At 68.7% G+C, this 17,919-nt stretch overlaps 1 protein-coding gene across 1 annotated transcript; it reads left to right on the top strand.

Annotated features, from left to right (window-relative positions):
- Nucleotides 1–18: 18 nt before the first annotated feature.
- PPP1R16A (protein phosphatase 1 regulatory subunit 16A) lies at nt 19–13,174 on the top strand. The gene is made up of 10 exons (XM_062568464.1): nt 19–1,763; nt 8,211–8,281; nt 8,912–9,057; nt 9,619–9,722; nt 10,233–10,357; nt 10,671–10,796; nt 11,104–11,179; nt 11,568–11,697; nt 12,163–12,313; nt 12,432–13,174. The coding sequence occupies exons 1-10, from the start codon at nt 1,508–1,510 to the stop codon at nt 12,828–12,830; spliced, it is 1,584 nt and encodes a 527-aa protein (XP_062424448.1). The 5' UTR covers nt 19–1,507; the 3' UTR covers nt 12,831–13,174.
- The last annotated feature ends 4,745 nt before the right edge of the window (nt 13,175–17,919 follow it).

Below are 17,919 nucleotides of genomic sequence, written 5' to 3'. Positions count from 1 at the left end.
CCCCGGCGCTCGCCTGCCGCGGGCCCCGCGCGGCACGCAGCCACGCGCCCGGCTTCCTCCCCGCCGGCCAGCTGGAGTTGAGGCGGCTCCGAGCGCAGCGCTCTCACCCGGGGAGGTCGAGCGAGAGGGATTCGCGCCCTGCCGGCAGGGACCTGCCCCCTCGGTTCGTGGGACGCCCGGAAGAAAGCGAGCGGCGCCGAAGGGAGATCGCGAGCGACTGCTGTGGAGGAAGAGGAGTGCAAAGGGTGTTTGCCCTGCGGCTGCTGAGAGGAAACAACTGCGAGCGACAGATTGAACAGGCTGCAGATCCCGCGAGAGAGAGAGGGGCGTGTGGATCGTCTCCTATTTCTGCTCCGTGATATTTGATCTTCCCCTCGTTCCTGCAGGGGTGGCTGGGCTGGTAATGGGTTCTGCGTGCGCCTGCCTCTCCCTCGCTTCCTCCGAGCCGCGCTAAGGAGCTTCCGAGGAGGACCAGGCAGCCGTGGACAACTTTCTGAGCCGACCTGTTGGTTTCCTATGCTGGGAGGAGCATGACGGTGGGGAGATCGTGGCCTGGAATGGGGGCAGTTGCTAAATGACCGCAAAAAGTTTCTTGACCACAGGAAGGAAAAGGCTTCCCTGGATCATTAGCTTGAAGACAGGGATTCAGGAACGGATTTACAGAAATTCTCACGGTGCCTCAGGTTACACCTTACTTCTTTGTGCCTTCAGAAAGGCCCGGGCGGAGCTGGAGACCAGACGTGCTGACCCGCACCGGTGCGCGGCCCGCGCGCCATGCCGTTGGTGCTGCTCTGGGGAGAGGCAGGTTTGCAAACCAGTCCTTCTGCTTCCTGCTAAATAGCAGCGTGCCTGTGTCACTGAATTACTCGAGCTTGGCGGGCTGGCGAGGCTGCCGGCGTGGTTATCCCTGCAGAGCTTTAATGCCGTTTGCTTGACCTTTTCTTGAAAGCGGAGCGAGCAGGAGAGCTCGCGACAGAGGGCCGTCCGAGCTGCTGCGTGCGAAAAGGCTGCGAGATGTTGGCTCTTGGCAGATGAAAGCAGTGGGATTGCTGCTCCCCGTTGTCCCTCTCTGGGCCTTTCTGGGCTAGGGCCGGAGAGCAGGAGCCTCTGCCGCAGATACCACGCTGTGCTGCACTTTGTTAGCTGGTTTGCACGGGTAAGGGTCTCTGGAGCGGATCTTCGCTTTCCCACTGTTTGCAACTTTGGGTCATGGAAGACTGAAAAGGGAGACGGTGCCTGAGATGGTCGTGAAGCCGAGATTTGTGTCTCCGGAGGGCACGGCAAAGCCCCGAGAAGGGATACGGGGGTGAGACAAACTCGCCCCCGCCATCCAGCTGCCTGGGCGGGTGGCCGGCCGCCAGCCCCTCCGAGGGCGTGTGGGTGATGTTCTCTGGGGGCCGGGGTCCTCGTGCCGCCCTGCTTTGTACGCCCGGGCTTTACTCCCCGCGCCGGGGGGGACTTTTATCTCGGGCAGAGCTCTGAGCCCGTTTCCCTGCCCAACGCAGCCATGGCCGAGCACCTGGAGCTGCTGGCAGAAATGCCGGCGGTTGGCAGGATGAGCACGCAGGAGCGCCTGAAACATGCCCAGAAGCGCCGGACGCAGCAGCTGAAGAAATGGGCACAATTTGAGAAGGAGGCACAGGGCAAGAAAGCCAGGGCGGAAAAGAGGAGGAAGAGCAGCAGCAGCAGCAAGGAGAAGCGAGTGATGTTCCCGACCAGCGTGCAGCTGCTGGAGGCGGCTGCTCGGAACGACGTCGAGGAAGGTACGTGTGGGCTGTGGCGCGGGTCGGGGTGTGCGATGGGGGAATCGCGGGGCGTCGGGGCTTCCGGAGGACTCGAGGAACCTTCTGCTAAAGGTAGCGTCGAGCCTGGGCCTCCGTCAGTGTTCTGGGACCTGCTGGGACAGAGCTGGGAGGGCTCGTCGGGTTCAGCTCGGATTTGCAAGGAGCTGCAGCGCTGTTTCTGCTGCAGCCCTGGCTGCAGGCGGCGAGTACTGGCTCTTGCGTTTCCCCGTAGCAAGAAGGATTTGACCAGGGCATCGTCTTCTCAAACAAACGTAGGTGCTGGGGGCGGGGGGCAAACAGAACGGGATCGGAAAGCTTGCAGCGTGCTGCCGGTCGGGCTGGACGCTGTGCCGTGCCGTGCCACGCCAAGGCAGCGGCGTGGGGCTGGCGCCCTCCTGAGCACGCGCGAGCGGGGCTGCCGTAGCCCCTCTGCGCAGGCTGCCGGCGCGGCGCTGCGCTCCCGCGCGTGCCGCCTGCGGCGTGGGCAGGTCCTGCCCGGCTCCGGCTCTGGCGACAGCTGGCAGAGAGCGATCAAAGGGCACGCTGGCTGGAGGGAGGGAAGCCGGCAGCAGCGACCCCGGCTTCCGAGCTGCGCTGGCCCCACTGCGTCCCCCCCACGGTGCCCACGGCGTCCGTTCTCCCCTCAGTGCTGCAGGAGGCCTGGGAGCGTTGGCTGAGGGCCTGGAGAAGGTGAGATCGGGCAGAACGAGGAGAAAAAAGGCTAAGGAGAGAATTGCAGCTGCTGCCAGGTGTGCCGTACGCCCCACGCGGGCTTGGCCTCGCCGGGGCCTCTGCGCCGGTCCCGTCCCCGCGAGACCCGGGACGGCGCCCGGGGCCGGGTGTTCAGCTGGCGCTGGGGCCGCGTTTGCAGGAGCCGGGGCAGGTCGTGGCTGGAAGGATCCCTTCAAAGCCTCGGGAGCTGGAAGGGCAGAACTGAGGACTGCAGCCGCCTTGCTGCGCCTGCCAGGGGCACTCCCCGCTCCTCTCTGGCAGTCGAAAGGGTTTTGTCAACTCAGATGTTTTTAAATCATGAGAATTCAACATTCAGTGGTTTTGCTTTAAAAATATAACACTTGCATAACTTAAATTGCGGTTCTTTTGCTTGCAAAATATCACCTGAAAATAAACCAGCAACTTGCAACTAGTTTCCAAAACTATTCGAGTGCTTTGGGTTGTGCAGTCCTGGTCTGAGCTCCTGCTTGGAGCCTGACTGTACAAAAATGTCTTGCTTTTAATATTGCTGCTTGCCAGAATCTTGCGAGAGCACCCCAAGACCTGAGAGCCCGCCTGTGTTTTCCCATATTTTCCTAAAGTGGGAGAGGGCGGTGGGCGCTCTCGTTAGCGGGGCGCTCGCGGTCTGCAGCCGCGCGAGGTGCAGCAGCAGCCCCAGACCTGAATTTGCCTCACCGGCCCGCGGTGGGTTTGGGGTCTCCCCTCGAGCCTCGGAGCTGCTCCGTGGTTCCGGACGCGGCCTTCCTCGCTCCCCCAGCCGCCGCTTCTGGTGCAGACCTCTGCCTGCTGCTCGGAGGAGCAAAGCGGCGCGGGGGCCGGCGCCGCTCCCGCGGAAGAAGGGGCCGATACTTAAAACAGCCGCAGCGATTAGTTTGGCGCGTGCTGCCCGTCCTCCTAAACAGCTCGAAGCACAGGAGCGTGGGAGGAAAACTAAAAATGCGCCCGCCCGGCGCGTTGCCCGCTGCGAGGGCTGCGCGGTGTGCCCGGCGCTGGGAGCCGGGGCGCTCGGCACGGCCGCCTGCCCGCCGGCGGAGCGAGAGCTCCCTCTCCCGCAGCCCGGCTCTGCCCGAAAAACCGGCTCGCCTAGCGCAGCCGCGCGGCTCCCGTCGCCGCGCGGGGCGCAGGCGTTTGCCAGCGTCGCTTCCCCCCCCATCCCGCGCCCCTTTGCAAGGCGTTCTCCATCAGGGGATCGTCGCCCGGCCCTTCCCGCCGGCGAAGGGGCGCGCGGCGGCGCTGGGCAGAGCCGGTGCCGGCGCGGCTCCGCCGAGGCACGGCCCTGCCCGGTGAGCGCCGCGGCGCGGGAGCAGGAAGGGCGCCCGGCGCGGCAGCACCGGCGGGAGGCGGCTGAGAGAAGCCACCCGCGGCTGTGCCCCGACCCGCCGCTTTGCTGCCGTTTTGCCGTAACCGGGGGTGTGTTTTTAGCAGAGACCTCCTTGCCCTTTGGGTTGGGGCCGCCGGGGGGGGGTTTGCGCCGTAGCCCGGCAGGTTTAGACGCTGGTTTTGCACACGTGTTCGGATTCCTTCTTTTTCCCTTGAACAGTGTTATTTCAGGTTTTTTTCCGAGCATCCTGAGCTTATGCAAGAACCTTGAGGAAAGCCCTGTGTGTCCTCAGGGGAAGAAACCTGTTCATCTTCCATTGCAAAAGAATCTCACCAGGCTGGTTCACAACCGAGTGTGAACGGGCAGCGCCGGAAGCCACATACACAGCCGGCGGGCCAGGAGCACTCAGGATGCGGACAGTAAGGAGGGAATGGAGGACGGTTGCCCTTGCAGGGAGATCTGGGAAGCTACGGAGGTGATGGGCCTCTGCTTAAACCCTCCTTGCAATAGCTGCTCGCATGTGCAGGGATCCTTGTAATCTGGAAACGCCTTGGCCTCCAAGTTGCTCACAGCAGAAACCAGCCAGGCGATCAGCAAAATGCATCTTTCAGACAAATCGCTTCCTAACACGGCGGTCTTTAGGGACAGGGACAGTTGATAGTTCTGGAGAAAGGAAGACTTTCCTTTCGTCGAGCAGGATAGGGTTCGGGACCTTCTGGGCAAGCCTGACATCCACAAATCCATGGGCCCAGATGGGATGCATCCACAAGTACTGAGGGCGCTGGCGGATGTTGTTCCCAGGCCGCTCTCCATCATCTTTGAAAGGTCCTGGAGAACTGGAGAGGTGCCTGAGGACTGGAGGAAAGCCAGTGTCACTGCAGTCTTCAAGAAGGGCAAGGAGGAGGACCCAGGCAACTACAGGCCAGTCAGCCTCACCTCCATCCCTGGAAAGGGGGTGGAACAGCTCATTTTGGATGTCGTCTGCAGACACGTGGAGGAGGAGAAGGTGATCAGGAGTAGCCAGCAAGGATTCACCAAGGGGAAATCCTGCTTAACCAACCTGATCGCCTTCTGTGATGGAATGACTGGCTGGGTAGAGGAGGGCAGAGCAGGGGACGTTGTGCACCTTGACTTCAGCAAGGCTTTTGACACTGTCTCCATAACGTCCTCCTAGAGAAGCTCAGGAAGTGTGGGTTAGACGAGTGGACAGTGAGGTGGATTGAGAACTGGCTGAAAGGCAGAGCTCAGAGGGTCGACATTGGTGGCGTGGAGTCTACTTGGAGGCTTGTGGCTAGTGGTGTCCCCCAGGGCTCAGGACTGGGTCCCATCCCGTTCAACTTCTTCATCCATGACCTGGAGGAGGGGACAGAGTGCCTCCTCAGCAAGTCTGCTGATGATCCCAAGCTGGGAGGAGTGGCTGACACACCTGAGGGCTGTGCTGTCCTACAGAGAGACCTGGACAGGCTGGAGAGCTGGGTGGAGAGGAACCTCCTGAGGTTCAACAAGGGCAAGTGCAGAGTCCTGCACCTAGGGAGGAATAACCCTGGGCACCAGGACAAGCTGGGGGCTGACCTGCTGGAGAGCAGCTCTGCAGAGAAGGACATGGGAGTTCTCGCGTGGAAGAAATTACCCGTGTGTCAGCAATGTGCCCGTGTGGCGGAGAAGGCCAATGGTCTGCTGGGGTGCATTGGGAAGAGTGTTGCGAGGGGGTGAAGGCAGGTGATGCTGCCCCTCTCCTCAGCCGTGGTGAGGCCCCATCGGGAGTCGAGTGTGCAGTTCTGGGCTGCCCAGTGCAAGAGAGACGTGGGGCTAGTGGAGAGAGCACAGCAAAGGGCTAGGGAGATGCGCTGGAGGCCTGTAGCGTGTCTCTTCTGAGGAGAGTCTGCGAGAGCTGGTCCTGCTTAGCCTGGAGCAGAGCGGACTGAGAGGGGATCTTATCCATGTCTACAAACAGCTTAAGGGAGGGTGCCAAGAGGATGTGGCTGGACTTTTTTCTTTGGTACCCAGTGACAGGACAAGAGGCAATAGGCAGAAATTGAAGCACAGGAAGTTCTGCCTGAACATGAGGGGGAATTTCTTCCCTGTGAGTGACAGAGCCCTGGACCAGGTTGCCCAGAGAGGTTGTGGAGTCTCCTTCTCTGGAGATCTTCAAGGCCTGCCTGGATGCAACCCTGTCCAACATGCTCTAGGTGACCCTGCTTGAGCAGGGGGTTGGACTAGCTGAGCTCCAGAGGTCCCTTCCAACCTCAACTGTTCTGTGACTCTGATAGGAAGCAGAAGGGATTTACAGGCACTGTGAAGGCTGACGTGGGCGTCTGGCAGGATCTAGGGCTTCCAGGAGAGAACTGGTCCTGGAGGGAGCTGTGCTGGTTCTTGGGGCCTCCTAGGAGGATGAGCCAGAGCAGGGTGGACAACAGTGAGAGCTCTGGCAGTAGCATCATGCTCCGGTGATCAGCAGGTCAGAGAGCCAGGGCTGAGGGAGCATCTGGCCCGTTGCAGGCAATAACCGTGGCTGCACCCACGCCTGCAGCCTCCAGGATCTCCAGGGTCTTGGATGCCAGTGGTACCGACCGCAGTGGGACCTGTGGTACCAGGTGGGGAAACGTGTCTTTTGAAGCTGGTTGAAATCCCTGTTCCTCACCAGCTCTCCGTGCTGGCGCAGCTGGGAGGCAGAACGGCGGTTACGGTGCACGTGCCCTTCCTAGTGCCGACGGAGCGTCTGCCGCTGCAAAAAACAGTTGCTTGCACGGGGCCAGCAAGTGCCCAGGAGCAGAGGTGCCCAGTGTGCTCGGTGACTCAGCGCCGTTGGCAGATGCAGGTTATTCTTCTGCCAGGCGCAAAGTCCAGGGCTCGGCTGTGACGGTGCAGTGTGCAACAGGGCTGTCTTCAGGTAAAGGAAGCCTCCTCTCCCCAAATCGGGAGCGGCCTCGCAGCGACCGTTCACCCCCAGGCAGTCACAGGGCTTTCTGGACTTCATCCGTCTCTCCTCGCCATCCCCAGGGGCTTCCCCAGGCCGGGGAGAAGACGGAAGTGCCTGTTGGCCAATGGAGAATAGAAACGTGTCTGCCGTGGTTGTGAAAATATCCCTTCTTGTAGGCTGTAAGTAAGGCCTGTAGGACAGGTCTGGCCTGCGCGACACGGCTGGGATGGCTCCCTGTGGGAACACGAAGATTTGGGTTTTCTTCAGTGGAAATCCCCCTTCTTCAAAGGGGATTCTTCAAACTCTGGCGTTAGGGAACTGAAGGAAACCCCTCAGCATTTGCTTTTCCAATCCTGACTTCACCTGGTCGCTACAGGTTCTTCCAGGCTGAGGATGATGGCAGGGGCTCAACTTGAGCTATGACCAGGATAAACGTTGGCTTAGACCATGGCAGCGCTGACACAGCTCAAGTGATTCAAAACTGTGCTGTAGTTGGGATCTTAGCTGTGTCCTTGCCATTGGGTGAAAGCCTTGATCTACTTGTGGTTTTGACTTGAACACAAGGACATAGCTAAAGCTTCGGTCCCCAAATAACTGCTCTTTCTGCACCTTCATCAGCTGTACGTTAGGTAGGACCTCGCGGTTCTCCAGGGCTCCTTCCCGTGCGTAGCACATGCAGTGCCAGCAGCAGACCTGGGGCATCCTTCCCTGCCCCCTGGGTTACTGGCAGGGAGCTCCAGGCAAAGCCGTGAAAACCTGCAAGACCAGGCTGGTGGCGGGAGGTCGCGTGTGACCTCCTGAGATCTTCCGTCCCGCAGGAGGACGGATGTGAACGCCATCTCTAATCGCTCTTCTCCCGTGACGGATCCGTAGCCTCTGCGGCCTCCCTTGAAATCCGGCCTCGGCGTCCAGCTCCGACTGCCTGTGGAATTTGTTCCCACAGGCAGTATCCGTGCTGCTCGCTGGCCTGTTTCCTGGTGCGTTTGAGGTAGCATCCTTGGCTGTGAAGCCTCTTTACGGCTTCTCAGCTGTAAACGGAGGCGAGAAGTAGGACGGGCTGGCCGGTTGTCAGGATGCCTTTCCAAACAGCTTGATCAAGCTGCTCTTTCCAAGCTTAACGACGGTGCCGTCTGCCTTCTCTTCCTGCGCCGACGCGCCCAGGAGGTTCCTCGGCCCCCTCCTTTCCTCCTCTGGGGCCGCAGCGGGGGCTCGCTTCCCCCCGGGTCTGCATCCGCGGGGCGACGCTCCCGCGCTCGGATGGCAGAGGGGCACCGCTCTCCCGACCGGAGCCAGGGCCGTCAGGCGTCCGCCTCTCCTTGGGCTTTCCCGGCCTCTCGTCTCCAGGGAGCCAGAGCCGTCCGGCCTCGCCTGCGGGTCGCGCCGGGCCGGAGACCCCGCTGGCCTTCAGGCGAGAGGCCAGAGAGCCCTTGCTAAAAGCAATTTATTTCTGCAGTTTGCCACTTCCTCCAGAACGGCATCAGCCCCAACCTGTACAACGAGGACGGCCTCACCGCGCTGCACCAGGTGAGCAGCCCTCGGCCCGGGCCGGCCGGAGGCAAGGGCTGCGCGGAGGTGCCGGTTCACGGCGTGCGCCCGCTGCTGGTGGTGGGTCGCCCCTCGTTGCCCGCTCCCGCGGACGGGGCGGCTCGCGGGCCGCCGAGCGCCGTCCCCTGCTGCTGCAGCCGCCTCGGCAGGGAGCCCGCTCGGCAGCTGGGAGCTGTCCTGCAGCAGAGCCCCCCTGTTTTCCAGCCTAGGTGCATCCGAGGCTGTGTTTTTACTTTTGGTCACAGGCAGCATCATTTCTTGCTGCAGTTAAGGACTCTTCTAGTGCCTTCGTATCGGGAGTCTTAAAATACCAAAGACGTGAGGAGGAGCCTGTAGAAACCTTTGGCCCTCCGCTGAGAAACTGCTGGGAAGGGGCTCCTCGTCCTGCTGGGAGCTAGATGATGTTTCAGGAACTGTAGGCATAAGGGATTAAAACGGGGGATTTCCTCCTTGTGGGGTGAAAAATCCTTCTCTTTTCTTTCCGAGGACTGAGCGAGTCCGTCTCCGGCGGCGCTGGAGGCGCTGCAGAGAGAGGGGCGCGGGGGGAAGCGGAGCGGGCAGCCCCGTCCCGGAGCCCCCCACAGCTCCCTCTGCTCTCTCCCCTTGCAGTGCTGCATCGACGACTACGGGGACATCGTGAAGCTGCTGCTGGAGGCTGGCGCCAACGTCAACGCCTGCGACAGCGAGCTCTGGACGCCGCTGCACGCCGCCGCCACCTGCGGCCACCTGCACCTCGTGGAGCTGCTCGTCAAACAGTGCGTGGGCGCTGGCCGTGCCGCGGGGCGAACGGGTGCGGTGGGGACGCTGATCCAGGCGCTTCGGCGGCGCTGGGAGCAGCAAATCTGCCTGCTTGGAGGGAAGAAAGCCTGAACCAAGCGGACGTGGCGCGGCCGAGCCGCGGCCTTGGCACCGGCGTGGCCTCCGCGGAGGCTGGTGCCGGAGCAGCTGCGTCCGTCACGCTGGGCAGCCCCGGCAGGCCTGGCCGCGGCAGGGAGCCGATGTCCCTGGAGCCGTGGCCCAGCCGTGGCACTGCGACGGGGGGCCGGGCTGGAGGCTCCCGGGGAGCCGGCCCGGCCCTGCCCCGGGGTGGGATCGCCTTCCCTGCGGCCGCCTCTTGCTGACCGAGGGGGAGGCGCAAGAAACGCGGTCGAGGCGCGGAGGCAGAGCTGCGCCCGCAGAGAAGGGGCACCGGCCTGTCCCGGCCCCGTGTGCGGCGGCTCTGCCTGGCGTCAGCGTGGGCCCAGCGAGGAGGAGGGCACGTGCCCCCCGGGGAGCCCGCGCTCGGGATCCTCACCGCCCGCTTCTTCCCTGGGCAGTGGTGCCAACCTCCTCGCAGTCAACTCGGACGGGAACATGCCCTACGACCTGTGCGAGGACGAGGTGACGCTGGACTGCATCGAGACGGCCATGGCAGAGCAGGGTGAGTCTCCTCGGCCGGCTCTCGCCTCCCTGGAAGCCTGCGCCGTAGCTCGGCGTCCCGCCGCTCCGGTGCGGGTCCCTCCTCTTCTGCCGCAGCAGATCTTCCGTTTGGTAGGTGAGAAAACTTGCCCGGGGACCGTGGGCTCTGCCCGCTCCTGGCGGAGCAGCCCTCTGTCCGGGGGCCGGGCCAGGCTCGGCAGTGCCCACGGACATGGGCAGAGGCTGGAAGGAGGAAAACGCAGAGCCGGTAACCTGGGTTTAACCTGGGTATGGCAGAGGGGCGAGGAGGCCCCTCCACACCGTGGGGCATGACGCCGAGGCAGGGACGCGAGCGCAGGCTGGTGACGGCCCCAGGTGGAGGGGCGGGGGTGGCACGCGGGCGCAGCGGGTCGCTCGGCGAAGGGCAGCTCCCACCGGCGCTCTCCGGGGCGGGGAGCCCACGGCCTCGGGAAGCCGCGCGTGCGCGTCCCGAGCGCCCGCCGCGCCTGGCTGACCGCTCGCCCTCTCGCAGGCATCACGCAGGAGAAGATCGAGGAGGCCCGGGCTGCCACGGAGCGCAGCATGGTGGAGGACATCCGGCAGCTGGTGCGGGCGGGCGCCGACCTCAACGCGCCGCTGGACCACAGTGCCACGCTGGTAGGACGGACGGGGTTCCCGTTTCGTACTGGGAGGGCAGCCCCATCTTCTCTTGAAAGCGAGCAGCCAGCGCTGCCCTGCGTGGCCCGAGCTGGCCCGGCTCCGGGCCGGGAGGGTGCTCCCTGCTGGGGGCTGTGCCCGGAGCTCTGTTTTAGCAAGAGCAAAGCGTGGAAGCGAGTGAAATGGGCGCCAGGGCGGTGCCTGCCAGGGAGCAGGGCTCTCCCTGGGCTGGCACGTCGCCCTCGCAGCCGGGCTTTCCGAGCGGAGCCCCCGGCGCGGGGCTCGGCACCATGCCTGCAACGTCCCCCCGCAGCTGCACATCGCGTCGGCCAACGGCTACCTGGAGGCTGCCGAGTTGCTGCTGGAGCACAAGGCCAGCATGAGCACCAAGGACGAGGACGGCTGGGAGCCCCTCCACGCCGCGGCGTGCTGGGGGCAGGTGGGTGCCGCTCGCCGGGGGCCCGGGCCCCTCGTGGCAGCGCGCGGGGCGCCTGCGAGCCCGCGGCGGGGACGTGCCTTTGCCGACCAAGCGCGTGTGCGGGAGGCGCCGGGGCCTGGGGCACGGAGGACACGTCAGGTGCCCCGGCAGCAGGAGCTGGGGTCCCCAGGCCTGACCTCGACTTGCTGCTGGGCAGCGCCAGGCTCGGGGAGCAGTGGGGTCGGCACCCCGGAGCCGAGGCTGCTGCCCCTGCGCTCGCTGGGGGCTTTGCCCAGTTTAACCTTTCTCGTCTCCTTTGCCCGGGCAGATCCCGCTGGTGGAGCTGCTGGTGGCTCACGGCGCTGACCTCAACGGCAAGTCTGTGCTGGACGAGACGCCGCTGGGTGAGGGCTGGCGCGGGGCGGGGGAACGGGCGAGGGAGGCAGGGCTGCCCGGCCCGCGCGGGGCTGGCCCGCAACGGCAGGGATGTCCCCGGCCCCTCTGCCTCACCCAGCTCCGGGCTTCGGGGCGTCGGGTCCCTCCGGAGCCAGCAGCGCTGCGGGGGCCTTGGCCAGGGTGCGGACGTGGCGTGAGCCCGCTTTGCCACCCGTGCCCTCCGGCTGCAAGTGCTGCACCCCGGGGGTCCCCGGCCCCTCTGCCACCGCGCGGGTGGGCACTGCTGACCTCCCTGCGCCTTCCCGGCGGCTGGGGCGGCTCGGGGCTGGTGGGTGCTGGGCCTCGAGGGGCTCCTGCCGGCCGGCGGCCTCGACCTTTTCCCTCCTCTCGCCGCAGACGTGTGCGGGGACGAAGAGGTCAGGGCCAAGCTCCTGGAGCTGAAGCACAAGCACGACGCCATCATGAAGTCTCATGAAAAGCACAAGTCGCTGCTGCAGCGCCGCACCTCCAGCGCCGGCAGCCGCGGGTAAGGGACTCGAGGCCGCTGTCGGGCCGCCCGTCCTCGCCGGCGGCTCGCGGGCCTCGCTCCGGCAGCCAGGCTGGCCGGGCGCTCTCCTCTGCGCGGGGCAGCCCCCCGACCTGGAGCCCCTCTGGCCTCGACGTTCGCCCTGGGCTGCCCGGGACGAGAGTGGGCGAGCGGCACGGTGGCTCGCTGCTGGCACGGGTACGTGCCACGTCCCCTCTATCCCGTGGCAGCGCGGGGATGGCGAACGCTTGGCTCAGGTCGCCAGGACGTGGCACCAGCACCTGCTTGGTGGTGGTGGCGGCCCGGAGCAAAACAGCCCCGAAGATGCAAGCGGCGCCCGAGTCGTGGCGAGGTCCTGCCCCTGCCTCGGCCGGCGGCGCCCGCGGGCCCCCGGCTCTCCTCGTCCCGCGAGCCGGCGGTCGCGGGGAGGCCGGGCCGCCGGGGTCTCACGCCACGTCCCCCCAGGAAGGTGGTGCGGCGGGTGAGCGTGACGGAGCGCACCAACCTCTACCGCAAGGAGCACGAGAAGGAGGCCATCGTGTGGCAGCGGGCCGAGCAGCGGGAGAGCGAGGACGAGGACCGGCAGACGGACGCCGAGCTCTGCCTGCGCCTCGCCGTGAGTCCCGTGGCGCCGCGCAGCCGAGGCCCCCCCGCTCCTCGCGCGGCGTCTGTCGGCTCTCGGCCACCCCGCGGTGGCCAGGGGGTCCCCACCTCGCGCCCCTCTGTCCCCGCAGGGCCCCGAGGGAGAGGCGACGGCTCCGGGAGAGCCGCCTGCGCAGCGCAACGGCTCGGCCGTCCCCGCCGCCCCCAAGCACCTCTACTCCAAGAAGCCGGAGCGCGGCGTGTCCTGCCAGCCGGGAGAGCCGCCGGGCGACCTGAGCCGCGACAAGGCCCACCACACGCTCGCCGACCTCAAGCGGCAGCGGGCGGCCGCCAAGCTGCAGCGCCCGCGCCCCGAGGAGCACCCCTTGGGGGGCGGCCCGGCCCCCGCGGAGCCCGAGCCGGGCGCCGAGCCCGCCGGCAGCGGCGGCGGCGGCGGCTGCAGCCCCGGCGCCGACCCGCCGCTCCTCAAGCTGACGGCCCCCGCCGAGGACGTGCCGGCCGAGAAGCAGCGCTGCTGCGAGGTGATGTGAAGAGGCGGCTGCCCGGCGCCGCTTCGTCCCGGCGCCTCGGTGCCGGCTCCGTCGCGGCACCGCAGCCGCTCGCCACGAACGGTCGCGGTCGGACAGGCAGCCCGGCCGGGCTCGCCGCGCCGAGGCGGGAGCCCGCTGCCCTCCGCGCGTGCCGCTGCTCCCCGGCGGGCGAGACGTCGGCCCCGAGGCCCCAGCGGCCGCGGCCTCGGCGCCCGGGACCCCCGGCGCGCGGGACCCCCGGCCGCTCGCCGTCGCCCGGCCCGAGGGGGTCGCGGCTGGCAGCGGCTCGCGGCTCTTTTTAACTCCGCTCTGCCCCGAAATCCGGCTGTTCCTCGGAAATCAAAGCACCCGTTTTGCACCGACCGCCGTCTTCGTGCCGTGCCGCGCCCGGCCCCGCGCCGCTGCCGTCAAAGCGTCTCCGGCGCTGGGACGAGGGAGGAGGCGCCGGGTCGCGGCGGCGCCTTGGCAGCGGGCGCCGGCGAAGCCGGGGTGCAAGGTCACCTCTGCGAGCCGCGGCGAAAAATAGCCGCCGCCGGCAGGGCACGGCGCGGGCAGGAGGGGAAACTGAGGCGGGGGAGCCGGTGCCACCCGTCGCCGTCCCCGGTTATATTTAGCGGGCGCCGGGGCGGCAGCTGCTCGCAAAGGTCAGGCCGCGGCGGTGACGGCGACGGTGGTGGCACCAGCCCGGGGCCGCCCTCGCCGCCCGGCCCGGCCGCGGGCAGGCGGGTGGGAGCCGCGGCGGCGGCAGGGCTCTGCGCGCAGGTGAGCGGCGGCTCGGGGGGCGCCCCACGGGCCGGGGACGTGGCGGGGGTGGGGGGCGGGGGTGCCCCCCGGCAGCGCCCTCCCCGCCCCACTGCTGCGGGTGCTGATAAGGGCGGGTGCCGCCCCGGTGCGGTGGGGGCCCCGGGGGGTGCCGCGGGCCGAGGTGGGAGGGGCTGCTTGTGGGGCGCCCCATGGCGAGGGGCTGGGGCGGGCTCTAGGGTGCCCCACAGAGGAGGGGACTGGCTTTGGGGCACCCTAGACAAGAAGAGGCTGAGCCTGGGGCTCCCACAGGCGAGGGGGCTGGCCGTGGGGCACCCCACAGGCAAGGGGGCAGGCTGTAGGGCACGGTAGAGGTGAGGGGGTGAGGGGCCGGCCGTGGGGCGCCCCACAGGCGAGGGGGCAGGCCGTGGGACATGGCGGAGGCTAGGGGGCAGGCCATAGGGCCTGGTGGAGGCGAGGGGCTGGCTGTGGGGCCTGGTGGAGGCAAGGGGGCAGGCCGTGGGGCCCGGCAGAAGTGAGGGGCCAGCCATGGGGCGCCCCACAGGGGAGAGGGCAGGCCGTGGGGCCCGGCGGAGGCGAGGGGCCGGCCGTGGGGCGCCCCACATGCGAGAGGGCAGGCCGTGGGGCACGGCGGAGGCGAGGGGCCGGCCGTGGGGCGCCCCACAGGCGAGAGGGCAGGCCGTGGGGCACGGCGGAGGCGAGGGGCCGGCCGTGGGGCGCCCCACAGGCGAGAGGGCAGGCCGTGGGGCACGGCGGAGGCGAGGGGCTGGCTGTGGGGCGCCCCACAGGCGAGAGGGCAGGCCGTGGGGCACGGCGGAGGCGAGGGGCCGGCTGTGGGGCGCCCCACAGGCGAGAGGGCAGGCCGTGGGGCCCGGCGGAGGCGAGGGGCCGGCCGTGGGGCGCCCCACAGGCGAGAGGGCAGGCCGTGGGGCCCGGCGGAGGCGAGGGGCCGGCCGTGGGGCGCCCCACAGGCGAGAGGGCAGGCCGTGGGGCCCGGCGGGGGCGAGGGGCCGGCCGTGGGGCGCCCCACAGGCGAGAGGGCAGGCCGTGGGGCCCGGCGGGGGCGAGGGGCCGGCCGTGGGGCGCCCCACAGGCGAGAGGGCAGGCCGTGGGGCGCGGCGGAGGCGAGGGGCCGGCCGTGGGGCGCCCCACAGGCGAGAGGGCAGGCCGTGGGGCCCGGCGGGGGCGAGGGGCCGGCCGTGGGGCGCCCCACAGGCGAGAGGGCAGGCCGTGGGGCCCGGCGGGGGCGAGGGGCCGGCCGTGGGGCGCCCCACAGGCGAGAGGGCAGGCCGTGGGGCCCGGCGGGGGCGAGGGGCCGGCCGTGGGGCGCCCCACAGGCGAGAGGGCAGGCCGTGGGGCCCGGCGGGGGCGAGGGGCCGGCCGTGGGGCGCAGCGGGGGCGAGGGGCCGGCCGTGGGGCGCCCCACAGCAAGGGCGCCCGTGGGGGAGGAGATGTGGGGCAGGTGCTCTCATGAACCTGTTACTCTGCCTGGGGGGGGGGCGGGGGGAAGGGCAGCAGCAGCAGCCAATCGGTTCTAGGGGCGGGGCCAGGGACAATGGAGCGAGGCCCTGATTGGCTGGGAGGAGAGGGCGGGGTCAGGGTGGGCTGGCAGTTAAAGGAGCTGTGGGGCACGGTGGGGCGCTGGGGGGCACCGTGGGGCTGTGTAGGGCCCTGGCAGCCAGGGGCGGCGCAGGGTCAGTGTGGGGCAGGGGTGCTGTGGGGCAAAGGGGGCAGGGCAGGGGCAGTGTGGGGCAGGCCGGGGGTGCTGTGGGACGCAGGGGGTAGCACGGGGCAGGGTGGGGCAGGGCAGGGGGCAGTGTGGGGCAGGGCAGGGGGGCTGTGTGGGTGCAGAGGACAGTGTAGGGCAGGATGGAGGTGCTGTGGGGCACATGGGGCAGTGTGGAGCAGTGTGGGGCAGGGCAGGGGGTGCTGTGGGGTGCAGGGGGCAGCGTGGGGCAGGGCAGGGGGCAGTGTGGGGCAGGGCAGGGGGGCTCTGTGGGTGCAGAGGACAGTGTAGGGCAGGATGGAGGTGCTGTGGGGCACATGGGGCAGTGTGGAGCAGTGTGGGGCAGGGCAGGGGGTGCTGTGGGGTGCAGGGGGCAGCGTGGGGCAGGGCAGGGGCACTGTGGGGTGCAGGGAGCAGTGAGGCTGTGTGGGGCAGTGCAGGGGGCACTGAGGGGCACGGGACAGGGCGGGGGCAGTGTGGGGCAGGGCAGGGCAGGGGGTGCTCTGGGGCATAGGGGGCAGTGTGGGGCTGTGTGGGGCAGGACGGGGGCACTGTGGGGCACAGGGGGCAGTGTGAGGCGGGGCAGGGGATGCTGTGGGGCAGTGTGGGGCAGGGCAGGGGTGATGTGGGACATGGGCAGTGTGGGGCAGGGCAGGGGTGCGGTGGGGCGCAGGGGGCAATGTGGGGCAGTGCGGGGCAGGGCAGGGGTGCTGTGGGGCACAGGGGGCAGTGTGCGGCAGTGTGGGGCAGGGCAGGGGTGCTGTGGGGCGCAGGGGGCAGTGTGCGGCAGTGTGGGGCAGGGCAGGGGTGCTGTGGGGCGCAGGGGGCAGTGTGCGGCAGGGCAGGGGGCAGTGTAGGGTGTAGGGGGCAGTGTGGGGCAGGGCAGGGGATGCTGTGGGGCGCAGGGGGCGGTGTGGGGCAGAGGGGGGTGGGGCAGGGGTGCTGTGGGGCGCAGGGGGCAGTGTGGGGCACATAGGGCAGGGCAGGGGATGCTGTGGGGCACAGGGCAATGTGGGGCAGGGCAGGGGTGCTGTGGGGCACGGGGCAGTGTGGGGCAGGACAGGGGATGCTGTGGGGCACAGGGGGCAGTGTGGGGCAGTGTGGGGCAGGGCAGGGGTGCTGTGGGGCGCAGGGGCAGTGTGGGGCAGGACGGGCGCTGTGGGACATGGGCAGTGTGGGGCAGGACGGGGGTGCTGTGGGGCGCAGGGGCAGTGTGGGGCAGGACGGGCGCTGTGGGACATGGGCAGTGTGGGGCAGGACGGGGGTGCTGTGGGGCGCAGGGGCAGTGTGGGGCAGGACGGGCGCTGTGGGGTGCTGTGGGGCACAGAGGCAGTGTGGGGCAGGACGGGGGTGCTGTGGGGCGCTGTGGGGCGCAGGGGCAGTGTGGGGCAGGACGGGCGCTGTGGGGTGCTGTGGGGCACAGAGGCAGTGTGGGGCAGGACGGGGGTGCTGTGGGGCGCTGTGGGGCGCAGGGGCAGTGTGGGGCAGGACGGGCGCTGTGGGGCGCAGGGACAGTGTGGGGCAGGACGGGCGCTGTGGGGCGCTGTGGGGCGCAGGGACAGTGTGGGGCAGGACGGGCGCTGTGGGGCTCAGGGGCAGTGTAGGGCAGGATGGGGGCACTGTGGGCACAGGGGCAATGTGGGGCAGGACGGGAGCGCTGTGGGGCGCAGGGGCAACGTGGGGCAGGACGGGGGTGCTGTGGGGTGCTGTGGGGCGCAGGGGCAGTGTGGGGCAGGACGGGGGTGCTGTGGGGCGCTGTGGTGCGCAGGGGCAGTGTGGGGCAGGACGGGCGCTGTGGGGCACAGGGGCAGTGTGGGGCAGGACGGGGGTGCTGTGGGGCGCTGTGGTGCGCAGGGGCAGTGTGGGGCAGGACGGGCGCTGTGGGGCACAGGGGCAGTGTGGGGTAGGACGGGGGTGCTGTGGGGCGCTGTGGGGCGCAGGGGCAGTGTGGGGCAGGACAGGTGCTGTGGGGCGCTGTGGGGCGCAGGGGCAGTGTGGGGCAGGACGGGGGCGCTGTGGGGCGCTGTGGGGCACAGGGGCAGTGTGGGGCAGGACGGGCGCTGTGGGGCGCAGGGACAGTGTGGGGCAGGACGGGCGCTGTGGGGCTCGGGCAGTGTGGGGCAGGATGGGGGCACTGTGGGGCACAGGGGCAATGTGGGGCAGGACGGGGGCGCTGTGGGGCGCAGGGGCAGTGTGGGGCAGGACGGGGGTGCTGTGGGGCACAGGGGCAGTGTGGGGCAGGACGGGGGTGCTGTGGGGCGCAGGGGCAGTGTGGGGCAGGACGGGGGTGCTGTGGGGCACAGGGGCAGTGTGGGGCAGGACGGGGGTGTTGTGGGGCGCAGGGGCAGTGTGGGGCAGGACGGGGGCGCTGTGGGGCGCAGGGGCAGTGTGGGGCAGGACGGGGGCGCTGTGGGGCGCAGGGGCAGTGTGGGGCAGGACGGGGGCGCTGTGGGGCACAGGGGCAGTGCGGGGCAGGACGGGGGCGCTGTGGGGCACAGGGGCAGTGTGGGGCAGGACGGGGGTGCTGTGGGGCACAGGGGCAGTGTGGGGCAGGACGGGCGCTGTGGGTCGTTGCCGCGTGCAGCTTGCGGGGACGTGGGG

Source organism: Rhea pennata, chromosome 2, assembly GCF_028389875.1.
Source record: "Rhea pennata isolate bPtePen1 chromosome 2, bPtePen1.pri, whole genome shotgun sequence".
Taxonomy (NCBI): Eukaryota; Metazoa; Chordata; class Aves; order Rheiformes; family Rheidae; genus Rhea; species Rhea pennata.
The sequence above is the reverse complement of the archived record's forward strand: the minus strand, read 5'-3'. Positions and strand labels throughout refer to the sequence as shown.

Excerpts from the sequence above, each read along its gene's own strand:
- PPP1R16A (XM_062568464.1), top strand. The coding sequence starts at position 1,508 with ATGGCCGAGCACCTGGAGCTGCTGGCAGAAATGCCGGCGGTTGGCAGG. Across the intron at positions 9,058-9,618 it reads GTGGAGCTGCTCGTCAAACA|TGGTGCCAACCTCCTCGCAG; the intron begins GTGCGTGGGCGC and ends TTCCCTGGGCAG. Across the intron at positions 10,358-10,670 it reads TGGACCACAGTGCCACGCTG|CTGCACATCGCGTCGGCCAA; the intron begins GTAGGACGGACG and ends GTCCCCCCGCAG.